Below are 14,100 nucleotides of genomic sequence, written 5' to 3' on the forward strand. Positions count from 1 at the left end.
AGAGGTCAAGGGTTTGATTTCATGCAGTTACAATGATTCGGGGTTACTCGCAAAACGGGTAGTCGATTTGAGATTAGAAAAAAAAAAAAAAAAAAAGTGACACAAGTCCACAGACAAAAGTAGGGGTCCCATCTCCAACACTTGACCCACCCAACGGTCTAATATTGCAAAAAAGATAAAAATAATATATTCAAATTCGATATATGCCCTCTTTCACACAAAGTTTTTTAATTTAAATTAAATTTAAAAAGTATTTTAAAAGAAAAAAAGATAAGCACCAACACCGTCTACTTTCTTCCAATAAGCATTACCACCTTTTAGGGTTTATATACTGTATCTATATCTCAAAAATTGAATCTTTTTCGTCTGTTTTGTATAACTGCTATTATTATATTACAAGAATGCAAATTAACAACTGAGGTTTAATCTGTTTTTTCTTTTGATTAATCTTTCTTACTTTTGACTCGATTTTTGGACAACGTGCAATTTTCATTCAAGCCTCTTCAAGATTTGCTTTTTGAGTGTCTTTTTCTGCTTTTTTGTTACTGTATCTATTATTAATTTCATCTAACTTAATTTACCAATTTCATTTTAAAGAATTTTGTTCACAAGCTCAAATCTTTCTCTGTTTCTTGAAATTTTGAATGCTTATTTTTGTGGAGTGTTTTAGGGTTTGATTTGGGTCACTCATTGCGTATCTCTTGCTCTTACAAATTTAAGTATGGGTATATGTTAATATTATTTAAATAATTCTAATTTGTTATTGTGGGTTCTTTTCTTTTGGAACTTTTGTTAAGCTCCTTGTTGTGTTTTCTTAAGTTATTGAAATAATTAAGATAAAGTTGTGATGGAGTATTCAAAATTAAGGTTTTCTATGTTGACAATGGTGGGTTTGATAACAATATTCACTGCTAAAATTTGCTTTGGAGACACGGATCAACGAGATAGTAAGCATTCTTTTTCTTAGTCTTGTTTTTATTTATTTATTAATTAGTGTATGTATGTATTTAAATTGAATTTGAATATGTTTGACTTTGAATGCTAGTTTGAGTTGAATTTCCATAAGTTTCTGGTATTAGCGTAAGTTTTGTTTTAAGTCACACATATTTTGCCTTAACACCTACTGGAAATCTACTAGAATTGAAATTCACAACATAATTTTGAGGGTTTAATACCAAAAACACTTCTGTCAATTGAAATAATTGGCTGAACAAATTCTATTCAAAGTCAACCCCTATGTCTGATACCACCAAAAAAATAAAAATACTGCAAACCAAATAGCCAATAGTTTTTACGAATTTTTGACATTGAATGCTAGTTTGAGTTGAATTTCCTAACTGGTTAGTAACATGCATACATATATCATCAATTTTCGTTTCAATATTTCGTTAGTGTAATAAATGATGCATTAAACTTTGTTATGGTAATGTGTGTGTTGATTGAATATTTGATATATTTATATTATTATCTTTTTATTTATGACAGTCTTGGCTATAAATAGTCTATATGCGGCACTCGGCTATCCACCTCTTCCTGGATGGTTAGTGTCGGGTGGAGACCCTTGTGCAGAAGGTTGGCAAGGTGTTCAATGCGTCAACTCAAACATAACTGGAATGTAAGATACCTTTGATTTCTTTAATGATTTGATATCTAAATCTAAATGTTCGGCGTTATTGTTTCTCACCTTTTATCGAGATTTATTTCTGAAAGTTGTAATTTTATGAATGCATATAGAATTCTTAATGGTGCTAATTTGGGAGGTGAATTGGGTGAGAATTTGGGAGCTTTCGTTTCCATCATACAAATGTAAGTCTATACCTTCGAAGCTGTAGGCATACGTACTATATAAGATAATTCCTTTTTTTATGATTTTATTTTTTTGCGTGCAGAGATTTGAGCAATAATCACATTGGAGGCCGGATACCATCAAACCTTCCTCTTACCATTAAAATTTTGTATGTCTTTATACTGCAAGATTTGTATACTTTGTTGGTTGTAATTCTTCTCTTTTAATGAAAAAAACGCTTCTGTTTTTTTTTTTTTTTGTTAGAATGCTCTCGGGGAATCAACTTACGGGGAGTATACCAGACTCTGTATCTTTGTTAGGCCAAATGACAGACTTGTAAGTATCACGTACAAGATATCATGTTCATGTACTTTTTGAGTTTTAAGTTCTAACATTTTTTTTCTTCAGGTTATTAAGTAATAACCATTTGACAGGAGTAATTCCTGATTCTTTTCAGCAGCTTACACCCTTAACAAATTTGTAAGCCACCATTTTATGTTTTCCTCAAATGCTTGTGTGTTTTATGTAGGAGTATTTATTAAATATTATGTCTTGTTGGCAGGGACTTGTCTGCTAACAATTTAAGTGGCCCACTACCTTCTTCCATGGCAAACTTGTCATCGCTAACAACTTTGTGAGTATCTCACATTCGGCTTTTAAGTCGATAAATCTAATTCAAAATTCAAATGGTAGCATAAATAATTTATATTTCTAGCATATGTAAGTGGTGATTAGTTTAATATATATTATATTACTTATTCCAATTTCAACATTTTGTAGTAATCTTCATTTGTTTCAAAAGAACGTCTCAAATCTTTATTCGGTTTGACTTTTTAAAGCGCACTGTTGGTCTTTGTAGGCATTTGCAAGACAATCATCTTATTAGGGTTCTTGATGTGTTGCAAGATCTTCCGCTTATATCTTTGTAATCTTCTCGACTTTTTTTCTATTACTTTGTTCTTGTATTTATCTATAAACTTGTGCATTTTTATGTATTTAAATTAAATATTAATAAAACTAACCCAAGATAGCCTAGTGGTTGTGGCTGGGGCATGATATCATCACAAGAGATCTCAAGTTGAGACTACATTAGTAGGGTATCTTAGGGCGGCCAGAAACAGGGTCGGAAACGGTCGCAAGATAACCCGTAAACCCTAAACCCCCGGTAGCCTTAACAGGAAAACCTTATCTGTTACATCGTTTGAATTAGATATAATTGTTTCTACTGATACAGGGACGTGGAAAATAATCTTTTTTCTGGACCTATACCTTCCAAATTGTTGGACATTCCGAATTTTAGGTGAAGTATAAAATAATTCACGTTTACATTTGTCATTATTTTATTTTTATTATTTTATTATATTTTTCTTAATGAAAACCGTTGTCTCTTAATTTATGCTCTAACATTCAGTTATGCAATATTGCAAATGCAGAAGCACTGGGAACCCCTTCAATACAACAGTTATCCCATCTCCACCAATCTCGTCGCCGTCACCGTCATCATTTGGCCCGATGCCACCAGAAATTGGCCCCGGAATTCAAGTATTCGGACAGCCACCACCACCTGAGATGCAGCAACATTCTTCCGCAAAACTCAAGTCTATAATGACTAAAAAAGTTGCTTGGGTTGCTGTTGGCGGTTTCTTGATTCTTCTTGTCCTTGCATTGGCGCTTTGCTTTTGTATGTCAAAACATCTCAAGGAAAAGTCAACAGTCAAGAATATAAAAGACGGGGAAATGAGGAACTCTACACCTAAAGTCTTAAAACCGTCTAAACTTAAAGAAAATGGTAAACCTTGCACCCTTTATTTTGGTTATGCTTTTTGTACTTGTATTCCCTGAGTAATAAAAAAAAAAATTCCACTTTGACTTTGTTGGTCCACAATTCTAAGAGTAACGAAAAAAAATAATTAAACTATTATTGACTATTGTATCACATTTTCTAGATGACGAAAGTAAAGATATATTGACGAGATCTTCAGTGAAAAGTGAGAAAGTTGAAAAAATCTTTAAAAGTAAAGACGATGATCATGTTATCGACATGACAAAAGTCAATGCAAGTTCTTTACCAACCTCTTCCCAACCTTCTCGTGAAAGGGTCGTGGTAAAACCGATTGCGGTTCCAACGACTACCTCTCGTCGTACTACGACAAGTGTAGGCTCTACCAAGTTTTTTTCGATAGCATCTCTTCAAGAGTACACAAATAGCTTTTCCCAAGAAAATCTTGTTGGAAATGGCATGCTCGCTACCGTATACAAAGCCGTGCTACCTGATGGAAAGGTAAGATCGATTGGCTGCATTTTGGTTCTAGGGTCAAAATGGGTCGAATGGGTCAAAAATCACTCAAAGTACAAACCTGCTATATCGTTTTAGTTTAAAGTTCCTTTTATCATATTTAACCCAGTAGTTTCTATATATATTTTTTTGATAACCGTAGAAATAACTATTTGCGTTTCAAACCAGCTCCATATAACTTTATAAAATGATAACGCATTCACGCACAATTTTTTTAATGTTTTCTCTTTCATATGTACAGCTACTAGCAATCAAGAAATTGGACAACGCAACTTCTCGAAAGTGGGACGATGAACGTTTTATGGGGTTGGTTACAAATGTTTCTAAACTTCGAAATGAAAACATAGTTGGGCTTGAAGGTTATTGTTTTGAACATGGACAACGACTTTTTGTTTACGAGTATTGCGAGAATGGGACATTACATGAAGCTTTGCACCTAAATGATGAAATTCACGAGAAGCTTTCGTGGAATTCTCGACTACATTTAGCACTTCAAGTAGCAAGAGCTCTCGAGTGAGTACATATTTCAATATATATATATATATATATATATATATATATATATATATATATATATATATATATATATGGTAGGATCAAGGGGGAAGCAACCAATCGGGGGGAAGCGCGAAGCGTGGGGAAGCAAAATTTTTTTTTTTTTTTTTTCGTTTTTTGTAAAAACTTTGTTCACGAACATTATAGATTAGATGAAAATATGAACATTTAATAAAGACACTTTGTGATAAATGTTTTTATTTTGGCGGGAAAACGCTCGAAGAATTAATATATAACAATTATCGTGTTTTTCGAGCGTATTTTGAAGTTTTAGATATTAGGGTTTAGAAATTTAGGGTTTAGGGTTTAGATTTAGAGTTTAGATTTAGGTTTAAACCCTAAACTCTAAATCGGGCTAAATTTTGACAAAAAGTACTTCACAAAACATGAAGAAAAAAAACGTTAACATTCTTCACCGATCAATATTATCTTGATGTTATTTTTGTCGATCGTTTTCCCTCCTAGATAATAATATTCATCACGAAGTGTCTTTTTTAAATGTTCATATTTTCATGTGATCTTGATGCCTGAAAAAAAATTCCCAAAAAACGAAAAAAAAAAAAAAAAAATTTGCTTCCCCCGATTGGTTACTTCCCCATTGATCCTGTTATACCAACACTTATTAACATATGTTGTTTGTGTCTTTATATATACTTGTTATACCAACACTTATTAACACATGTTGTTTGTGTTAATAAGGTACTTGCACGAGGTTTGTCAACCGGCCGTTGTACACCACAACTTAAAGTCAACAAATATTCTATTCGACAATGAGCTCAATGCACGTGTTTCCGATTGCGGATTGGATCCGTTACTACCAGCTAGCCATGTAACCAAGGTAAGAAAATCCATTGAGACTCGAAACCACATGGTTTATTTGTCTATACTTTTTCCATGGCATTTAAAAATTTGACACCACTTAATTTTTAGTTGCAAGGGTGCGGATACGGTGCCCCGGAACTTGAGTACGGAAGTTATACGTACCAGAGTGACGTTTATAGCTTCGGAGTCATTATGTTAGAACTTATCACTGGTCGCAAAGCTTATGACAGGTTATCGATATATTTTTACTGAATGTGACAATATATTTGAAATAATTTTTGCATATATGATTTTGCTAACGAGAAAAAGTTGACATGTATAGTTCAAGGCCACGGGGAGAACAGTTTCTCGTGAGATGGGCAATTTCTCAACTACATGATATAGAAGCGTTGTCGGGGATGATTGATCCTTCTTTACGTGCCGCATGTTCCTCCAAGTCTTTATCTCGGTTTGCAGATATTATCTCTCTTTGTGTTCAGGTTAGTGTCGATGTTAACTCATTATCATGATCTTTTTTTTCCTTTTTTTTTTTTTTTTGTTACCTGATCCGATAAGTGGGAAAATATCTGTACCTTTTAATGTTTGGTCTATGCTTCTATTTTGTTAGTGGTTCAAAATTTTATTGTTTTCTGTATACTTGTATTTTGTTAGCCTGAACCAGAGTTTAGGCCACCGATGTCAGAAATCGTGCAAAGTCTGTTGCATATGATCCAAAGAAATCCTTAAACAACATCTACAACCGGAGTGTACAAAAACCGTTGGATCGGGTTACAAAGGAGCAAAGCGATCAACTTGTGGTTTGCCGGAAACACATCTCTCTTGTTTGTAAATCAAATGTGAACGATTTATGTTTAGTTTGTTGGTTCAATTTGTTGGTTGAATTATTTCTTATGGTATTTATTTATTTATCTTATCTTATAAATCAAAGTTGATTTGTATAATATTACAACAATAGATCCATTAACATAATCAAGTTTATTTTAGAGTCAACTTTTGATTTGATCACAAAAGTAGAGAATCAGTATCAGCCATAGTCATTGTTAGGCTATGTTTGGCAAAGAGCTTTTTAGAACTTTTTGGAACTTTTAGCTTTTATGAAAAAACTCAAGCTTCGTTTGATTGAACTAGCTTAAAGCTTTTTGAGTAAATTAAAAAGCTTCATTAAGCTCTTAATTCCAACGCTGTTCCATGTAGCGTTTAGAAGTAATAGAGCTTTTTAGCCCATTAAATAACACAAATACCCTTATATTTATTTACACTAGTGTAATGTAAGCTTTGGTAGTATTTTGTTGACTTGGTTACTTGTTTACAGAAGTTAAAATGACTCGGCTGTCTTCTATATCCTTATATTTAATTATTTTCTGTTTTTTGCCAAAAAAAAAAAAAAAAAGTTTACAACGTATATATGTATGTCTTCTATGTAGTTTTGTGTTCATTCAAGTTTGGCACAATACTTATAGTATATAATATAACGAGTTCTAATCTAAAAAAATTATGTATAATAATTTAGCATTATTATATTATCTGTGTTTTATTAAATTAAAGTGGAGATATTTAAGTGTTTTTTCTTGATGTCCATTTTTGTCATTTTATCAATTTTTTTTACAGCTCCAGTTACTCTACCAAATACTGAGATCTATTTAAAAAGCTCTAGCTATCAACTTCCAACTGCAGCTTTCAGCTAACAGCTACCAGCTTTCAGCTACTTTTGCAAAATATACCCTTAACCCACCTGTTATATATAACAGACAGTGTCCGTACAACGTACGAGTTTCAAAGCCTAGTAGTATGCTAAGGCAGATCCTTATTTTTTAATCTGACGGTTTTAAAAGGCTCCACGGAATTTAAGTTCTGTTTTACTTAGCCCATTTCTACTTTCCACTTTCTTTTACGAGTAACATATTAATAACATCTTTTATATTCTTTTATATGATTGAAAAAATTGGTTAACGATTTAACTTTAATAAGCAAAATATCAAACTATATGGTGGATAACGTGGGTTGAATATTCATTTCATTCCCATCAAAATAATCCACCATTTGCAATTTTGTCTTGTATTATCATTGAAGGGTAGTTTTGTAAACTATTTTTGTATGTAACTACTTTTGCGTCATAAGAATTACCATCTTATACGACTGACTATACACCAACCAATATCAATATGAGTACACCAAAGGGTCATTGGCTTATCGATATTGAGATAACTCATTCAACCAAGATGTTAGGGGTTCAAATTCAACTTATCACGAATGGTATACAACATATTAGACATATTCAATCAGTATGCAGATTCATATATTAAGATTGGATCGACGAGTTTTGCAGATTTGCAGTCAAAGGTGAATATGAATCGTCTATTCATTTCATATGGTCAAGAATATGTGGCATTACGTGGAGCATGGCATTAGCAGAAATGTTTCATATGTACAATGACGAAACAGGACATCACCTGATTGTGACAACCCGAAAATTTCCGACCAAATTTAAACTTTGATCCTTATATGTTTCCGACACGATAAGCAAAGTTTGTTAAGTTGAATCTCAAGAAGTGTAAACTGTATTCATATATTCATTTAACCTCGACCAAATACCGACGATTCACGAATCATTATATGAACGGATATGATATATGTGTATATGTTATAATTTGAAAACATTAACTAAGTATTAAATGTATAATACTTTACATGAACGTATTTGTTTCAAGATGTTTATCGACGGAAATAAAAGATAATATCAAATGATTGAATTATCAGATGCATTGTGATTATGATTACGGGTCTCTGTTATGAGGTCCACTATGATTTGAGAAATCTATTCTTTTTAACGATATTCGAAAAATGGTAAAGTGATTTACAAGTAAAAACAATGTGTCAAATAACGAAAATTAGACAAAAGTTAGTGGATGACTAGATTTCATAATAATCAACTGATTTAGTTACAGGTGTACGAAGACGTTTTTCGATATAATGAAACTTGATTATTAAAATGTCCTTGTTTAAATAACATGAATTAGAATGTTAATTGTTGTGTATATAAATAACTTGCAACGTGTATTTAAAACGTGTTTATAATTATTGAACATATATAATTTCAAATTAGTTAAGCAGATAGTAGTAACACTTGTTTATTTGATTCGATTGATTTTTAGATATGTTATTTAAAACGTTTGAAGAGTTGAAATAAACGTTGGCGCATAAATGAATTATATTAAATTAAGAGCGTAAACGTTAGGTGATATAATAATATCTATTGTTTAAACGATTTTAATTTATATATATTAAACTTTGAAATATAATAAAGTTTTTGAAAAACTAAATATTATATTAGTAAATAAATATTTCTAAAAATATATAAGTTTATAATTCTAAATGAAAATATATTTATATTTTACGAAGTGATGAAATATTATACTTGGTCATAAAACGTTTTGAATTTAAAATAATATTATTAAACATTCTTTGATAAATAACGAGATTTTGATTTATAAAAGCAAATGACCACAACACTCAAATGTAAAGATTATACTTTGGGTAATATAGTCTATCGATGATTGGGTCGAATTATTGATAAAGGTACACGTCGCGTAATGTATAGTGCAAGTTTTCTCAGCGTATAAGTTAACGTTCGAGAAACTGAAACCGGTACATAAGTTAAGTTTCAACGTACAAAAGATCGGAAGTAAATTTACATATTAACTATGTACGTAAATATAATATATAATTAATTATATAAATAAAAAATATATATATATAATATATATATATATAAAACCGTCTGCACAAGAAATTGATCGAGTGTGAGCTGTTATCCATAGTGCCGCAATCGCGGCTCAATTACACCTAAACACTCCGCAATCGCGGAGTACAGGTGTAACGACCCTGGATTTTCCAACATTTATTTATTAATAATTATATTTATTAATACTTGTGATTAAACGAATGTATGTTATTACATTTACATGTTGCCATGATTGCTCGTACTTGACTTTAATTGCCCGAAACGTCTTTGTGACACACGAAACTTTCACGAATAATATTTTTAGAATATTATTTACATTCATGATTGATATTATTAATCATTTTAATTAACTAAGGTTACTAGTTAATTACTTGGGCTTTTATTGGATTTACTTGTTTGTTACTTGAACTTGGGCCTTCATTAGTGTTAATGGACTTTAGAAGCCCACCCTACTTCTTTAATGGACTTACTAGCCCATTCTTACATGTAAGTATCACATTTAGTTACAACTAGCTAGTTTTATACATGAGGAATCTAGTTACCACACAATCCCCATGCATGCACCTCTTGTAACCACCTTTTAAGCTTTAACACATGAAGAACTAGTGGACTAATCCTTTCCCCCTTTTTTCCCTCCTAACCGTCGGCCTCCAAGGTGTTAAGGGGGTTTTGTTTCATTTTTTTTTTACTACTTCACTCACTAATATCCTCACATTTCTCTCATTTCAAAACACACACACAAAACACTTTCAACTTTCTCTCTTTTCTCTCTAAGTTGTAAGTAACTTGAACTTCTTTTCTCTTCTTCTTTTCTTGTTAAAACCGAAACCAAGAACACATGAATCATCATCATCTTTTGTTACTTGTTGTTGTTTACTTGATTATTGTTTAATTACTTACTAGTTGTTAATGTTGTTGTTATTCTTTACTAGTTACAAGAATCAAACTCTTTAGTTTCATTCTTCATTTTATCTTGTAATTACAAGAACACACAAGAACTAAACTTACTAGTTTATGTTTTACATATGTTGTTTCAAAGATTGTAAGTTCATGGTTGTAAATCATACTTGAAGTTCATGAAGTAAACTTTAAAGTTTACTTTCTAAAGATCAAGACTTAGGCTTGAATCTTTAAAGTATGCAACCCATGAACGTATTAACTTGTTTACTTAGCTTATTTACTTCATTTACTTGCACTTTAATTTTATGATTTATGTTCTTGTTGGTCAAGTGTTACTAGTTAACATTGATCTAATTAATCTTGAACTAAAAGTTAACTTTAAAAGTTCAAGAACATGTAAGTAAGCTTTCTTTAATTATAACTTTGTACACTTATGTTAGATCTAGACTTTTGAGTCTTGGATCTTCAAGATCTAACTAAGAACTATGTTCTACAACTTAAGATCTTGATTTTAGAAGTTTATTTTCAAATTGTAACTTAATATTAGTTTTAAAGTTCATGTATGTTTTAGATCTAAGACTTTGATGTAACTTTGGTTCATCAAAACACTTGCAACACTTAAGTGAGTTTTGCTTCATGTCTTAGACTTACACTTGGGTTATGATGGTCAAACCTTGGTGAAAATGATGCAAACAAATAAACGAGTTGTACACTTGAAGCTATATGCATCAAGGATGAGAACTTTGATAAGCATCGAGCACCAAGAACCACCGGAACCTACTGACCCTACTGTTCTACTGTTTCTGTGTCTGACCCGTACGACCTGGGCTACTGTAATTATGATTTTCAGATAGCTCTATTCGAGTAGATAACTTTTCATATAGGTCGTCTTAATCCGAGTTACGGTTTAGGATTTATGGCCCTCCGATCGTCACTATGTCCATTTAACATTGTGCTGAAAATTCTGACCTACTCGCACTTAGACCGTCGCCACGGTCAAACGAAGATGAGTTTGCTTCTGTAATTTTTACCACAACTAAAGGACTCATATACGGAGCCATGGCCACTGGTCTCACCTTATTTCAGTAGGTATAGAGGCAGTGGTGACTGACCGAACTCAGCCTTTGTTTTAAACTCTTTGCTTGAACGAAACTTACTTTACATCTTTTGTTTAATGATGAATGATGATGACCCTTAAGACCTTATTTACATACTTTTAAACCTATTCGGACGATTTACTGACTTAGTGATATTTCACTTAGGTTGAGGACCCGTTTGGACAACCTTCATTACTTGCTTACTTTTCGAGTCATACTTTACCGCTACTTTATCATTGTGAGTTATAGCATTCCCTTTTTACTTTAACTTATTTTGGGAACTGAGAATACATGCGGATTTTATGTTTTACATACTAGGCACGAGTACTTAAACTTTATATATGTGTGGGTTATACAACGGCATAAACATTCCCTTTAGCTCGGTAACGTTTAATCATTGGTTTTTGAACCGTGAACGCGAATCTTAGATATGGATCCATAGGGTTTGACATCCCCACTCGGGCTAGTAGTGCTAGCATTTAACGGGTGTTTAATACTTCGTAATACATACGCACTTGCCAAGTGTACTTTCAGGGGGTATAAACGTTAAGTTAGTTACCAAGTGCCCACGGTTAACATATACTTTGTCATACTGTTTTGAAACGCTCTTTGTAGCACTGAAATCTCGTGGCCTACCTTACATACTGTTATACTTAAACTATAGCTCACCAACCTTTGTGTTGACATTTTTAAGCATGTTTTTCTCAGGTGCTTAAGGTTATTTGCTTTCGCTGTCGTGCTAGTCTTGCCGTAGACACCCGCTGCTCTAGTGTTATCACCGCATGAACTGTTTATCTTGCATTCAAACTTTAATATATTTGGAACTATGTTTTGTAACGACCTAAGGGTCACGTACATTTATTCATGCTTGCTATTCGTAGAAGCATACTGTTGGTGTAAAACATTTGATGTCGATTATGACGTCACCTTTCTATCATGAATGCAACATCTTTTATTACAGCATATAGTACTTAACCTTGTAATGATCCTGTTGTTGATGATTCGTACACGATGGTTTTGTACAGGGCATCACATTTGATATCAGAGCATTGGTTGTAGGGAATTAGGTTGCATTAGTGAGTCTAAGACCCGACCGAGTAGGATTCACTAATAGGACTAATCTACAACTTTGCTAGTTTACTTGTTTCCGCTGAACTTACTGCATGCTGCTGCTTACTTTTACTGCTACATGCTGTATGCTACTACATGATTTCACTACTGTATGATATTACTTGCTTTCGATTGCATGCTACTTCTGTACGATTCGTTATTATTGCCATGCTACTTATTGTTGTACATGATTTAAACTGTTGGCCTAATACGTGTTTGCTTTATGACTTACTGACATGGAAAAATTTATTTTTCCTTGTTCAGATATCGGATACTCCACCTGCTATCATTTTGGGCAGTTCAGACTCGTCAGCCACCCCACCTACTGCTGCTGCATACACACCGATCCCGTTGCCTACTAGTGACCCCGGCGCTTCATCTTCCGAGACTAGCAGCCAGGCGCTTGCCCCAGTGGTTACTTCTAGCGGAGCCCAGGACCCTTCAGAGATTACAGCTCCATCTGCCCCCAGACCCTCAGGATCACAGCCCCGCTCCGGTGAGATTGTGATTCCCGCGGAGTTCGGGGAAGGTCCATTCCGTAACCGGTATCGCCATTGGTATCGACGCACCCCTGATGGACTTCTCATTCCGATCGGACCCGCTAGGTACAGACAGATGATGGCCGCTCAAGGACGGCCAGTTCAGCCACCCGTACAGCCACCACATGATTCGGACGACCCGTCATCCACTGATGCTTCATCCGATGACACCTCCTCAGACGACTCCAGTGATGATGAGGACCCTGCTGATGTACCTATACAGGCACCCTCCACCCCACCGAAGAAGCGGTACCGTTTTGATGGCACCGTCATTCCAGGGGTGAATGGAGGTCGTGCTTTCACTGACGCATTTGGTCAGCGTCGTAGGGTTACTGCCCGTAAGCGGCTTGTGCCGTATCCTGCCGACCCACTCGTGCGTAAGGCACCCCGTTACGTACTGACTATTTCTGGAGCCGGAACATCTGCACCCTGTTATGTAACGTCTGCACCACCGGCACCACCTGCACCACCGGCACCACTGGCACCACCAGTACCACCTGCCCCACCATCTCCCACTGTTGAGGAATTGATAAGGGAGGTGGAGATCCTCCGAGCTCGAGTTGCTGAGCTAGAGGACCAGATGGCCCATGTTATGAACATCCTTCACCCACTTTCACCGTAGGGCTTTTGTATTTAGATTTCATTATGTAATCTAGTTGTAGTTTTATGTTTCACTTATGTATTGTACGGACTTATTCAGATGTATGAAACTTATTATTATTAATGAATGGAACTTTGCGTTATTTAATTCTTGCACGACGTTCTATTTATATTACTGTACGATGATTCTGTGGTATTTGTACCTAGATGCGTTATTTAATAACATGAAATGTTTTGATTCCATGTTGGTTACTATATACTGTATTATTACTATTTGAATACTGGATTTTGACTTGAGTCAAAATTTTTGTTTAGAACATCATGGCTAATGGTCGATCCACACCTACTGCTGCTCAAATTGAAGAGATGATCCAAGAACGTGTAGCCGCAGCCATTGCGGAAATGCAACCCCAAGCTCCACCGCCACCGCTACCACCACCGGTTATTCAACCCATTCGAAATGGGTGTACTTACAAGGAATTCCAGAGCTGTAGACCGCATAACTTCAGCGGCACTGAGGGACCGGTTGGTCTCACTAGATGGTTCAAAAAGCTAGAATTAGTATTCCGAGTTAGCGACTGTTCGGAGGACAACAAAACCAAATTTGCTTCTTGCACGCTGTTTGACGGCGCGCTCACGTGGTGGAACATAAT

The 14,100-nt window shown here is 34.3% G+C and overlaps 1 protein-coding gene across 2 annotated transcripts; it reads left to right on the forward strand.

Moving 5' to 3' along the window:
• Positions 1 to 640: 640 nt before the first annotated feature.
• Positions 641 to 6,443, forward strand: LOC139851951 (protein STRUBBELIG-RECEPTOR FAMILY 1-like). 2 transcript variants are annotated; one of them, XM_071841146.1, is made up of 16 exons: positions 641 to 947; positions 1,486 to 1,615; positions 1,735 to 1,806; positions 1,890 to 1,955; positions 2,051 to 2,122; positions 2,195 to 2,266; positions 2,349 to 2,420; positions 2,646 to 2,711; positions 3,021 to 3,086; positions 3,220 to 3,575; positions 3,733 to 4,067; positions 4,324 to 4,595; positions 5,337 to 5,475; positions 5,568 to 5,689; positions 5,782 to 5,938; positions 6,111 to 6,443. In XM_071841146.1, exons 1-16 carry the CDS (start codon positions 848 to 850, stop codon positions 6,183 to 6,185), a joined length of 2,172 nt encoding a protein of 723 aa, XP_071697247.1. In that variant the 5' UTR covers positions 641 to 847; the 3' UTR covers positions 6,186 to 6,443. The 2 variants fall into 2 exon arrangements, with proteins under 2 accessions (XP_071697247.1, XP_071697248.1); XM_071841147.1 differs by having other exon boundaries at positions 3,223 to 3,575.
• The last annotated feature ends 7,657 nt before the right edge of the window (positions 6,444 to 14,100 follow it).

This window comes from Rutidosis leptorrhynchoides, chromosome 6 (assembly GCF_046630445.1).
Source record: "Rutidosis leptorrhynchoides isolate AG116_Rl617_1_P2 chromosome 6, CSIRO_AGI_Rlap_v1, whole genome shotgun sequence".
Lineage (NCBI taxonomy): Eukaryota > Viridiplantae > Streptophyta > Magnoliopsida > Asterales > Asteraceae > Rutidosis > Rutidosis leptorrhynchoides.

Bases quoted from the DNA above. Each gene is read 5' to 3' on its own strand.
- LOC139851951 (XM_071841146.1), top strand. From the start codon at position 848: ATGGAGTATTCAAAATTAAGGTTTTCTATGTTGACAATGGTGGGTTTG. The intron at 3,576-3,732 runs GTAAACCTTGCA...CACATTTTCTAG, and splicing joins GTCTAAACTTAAAGAAAATG to ATGACGAAAGTAAAGATATA. The intron at 4,596-5,336 runs GTGAGTACATAT...TGTGTTAATAAG, and splicing joins CAAGTAGCAAGAGCTCTCGA to GTACTTGCACGAGGTTTGTC.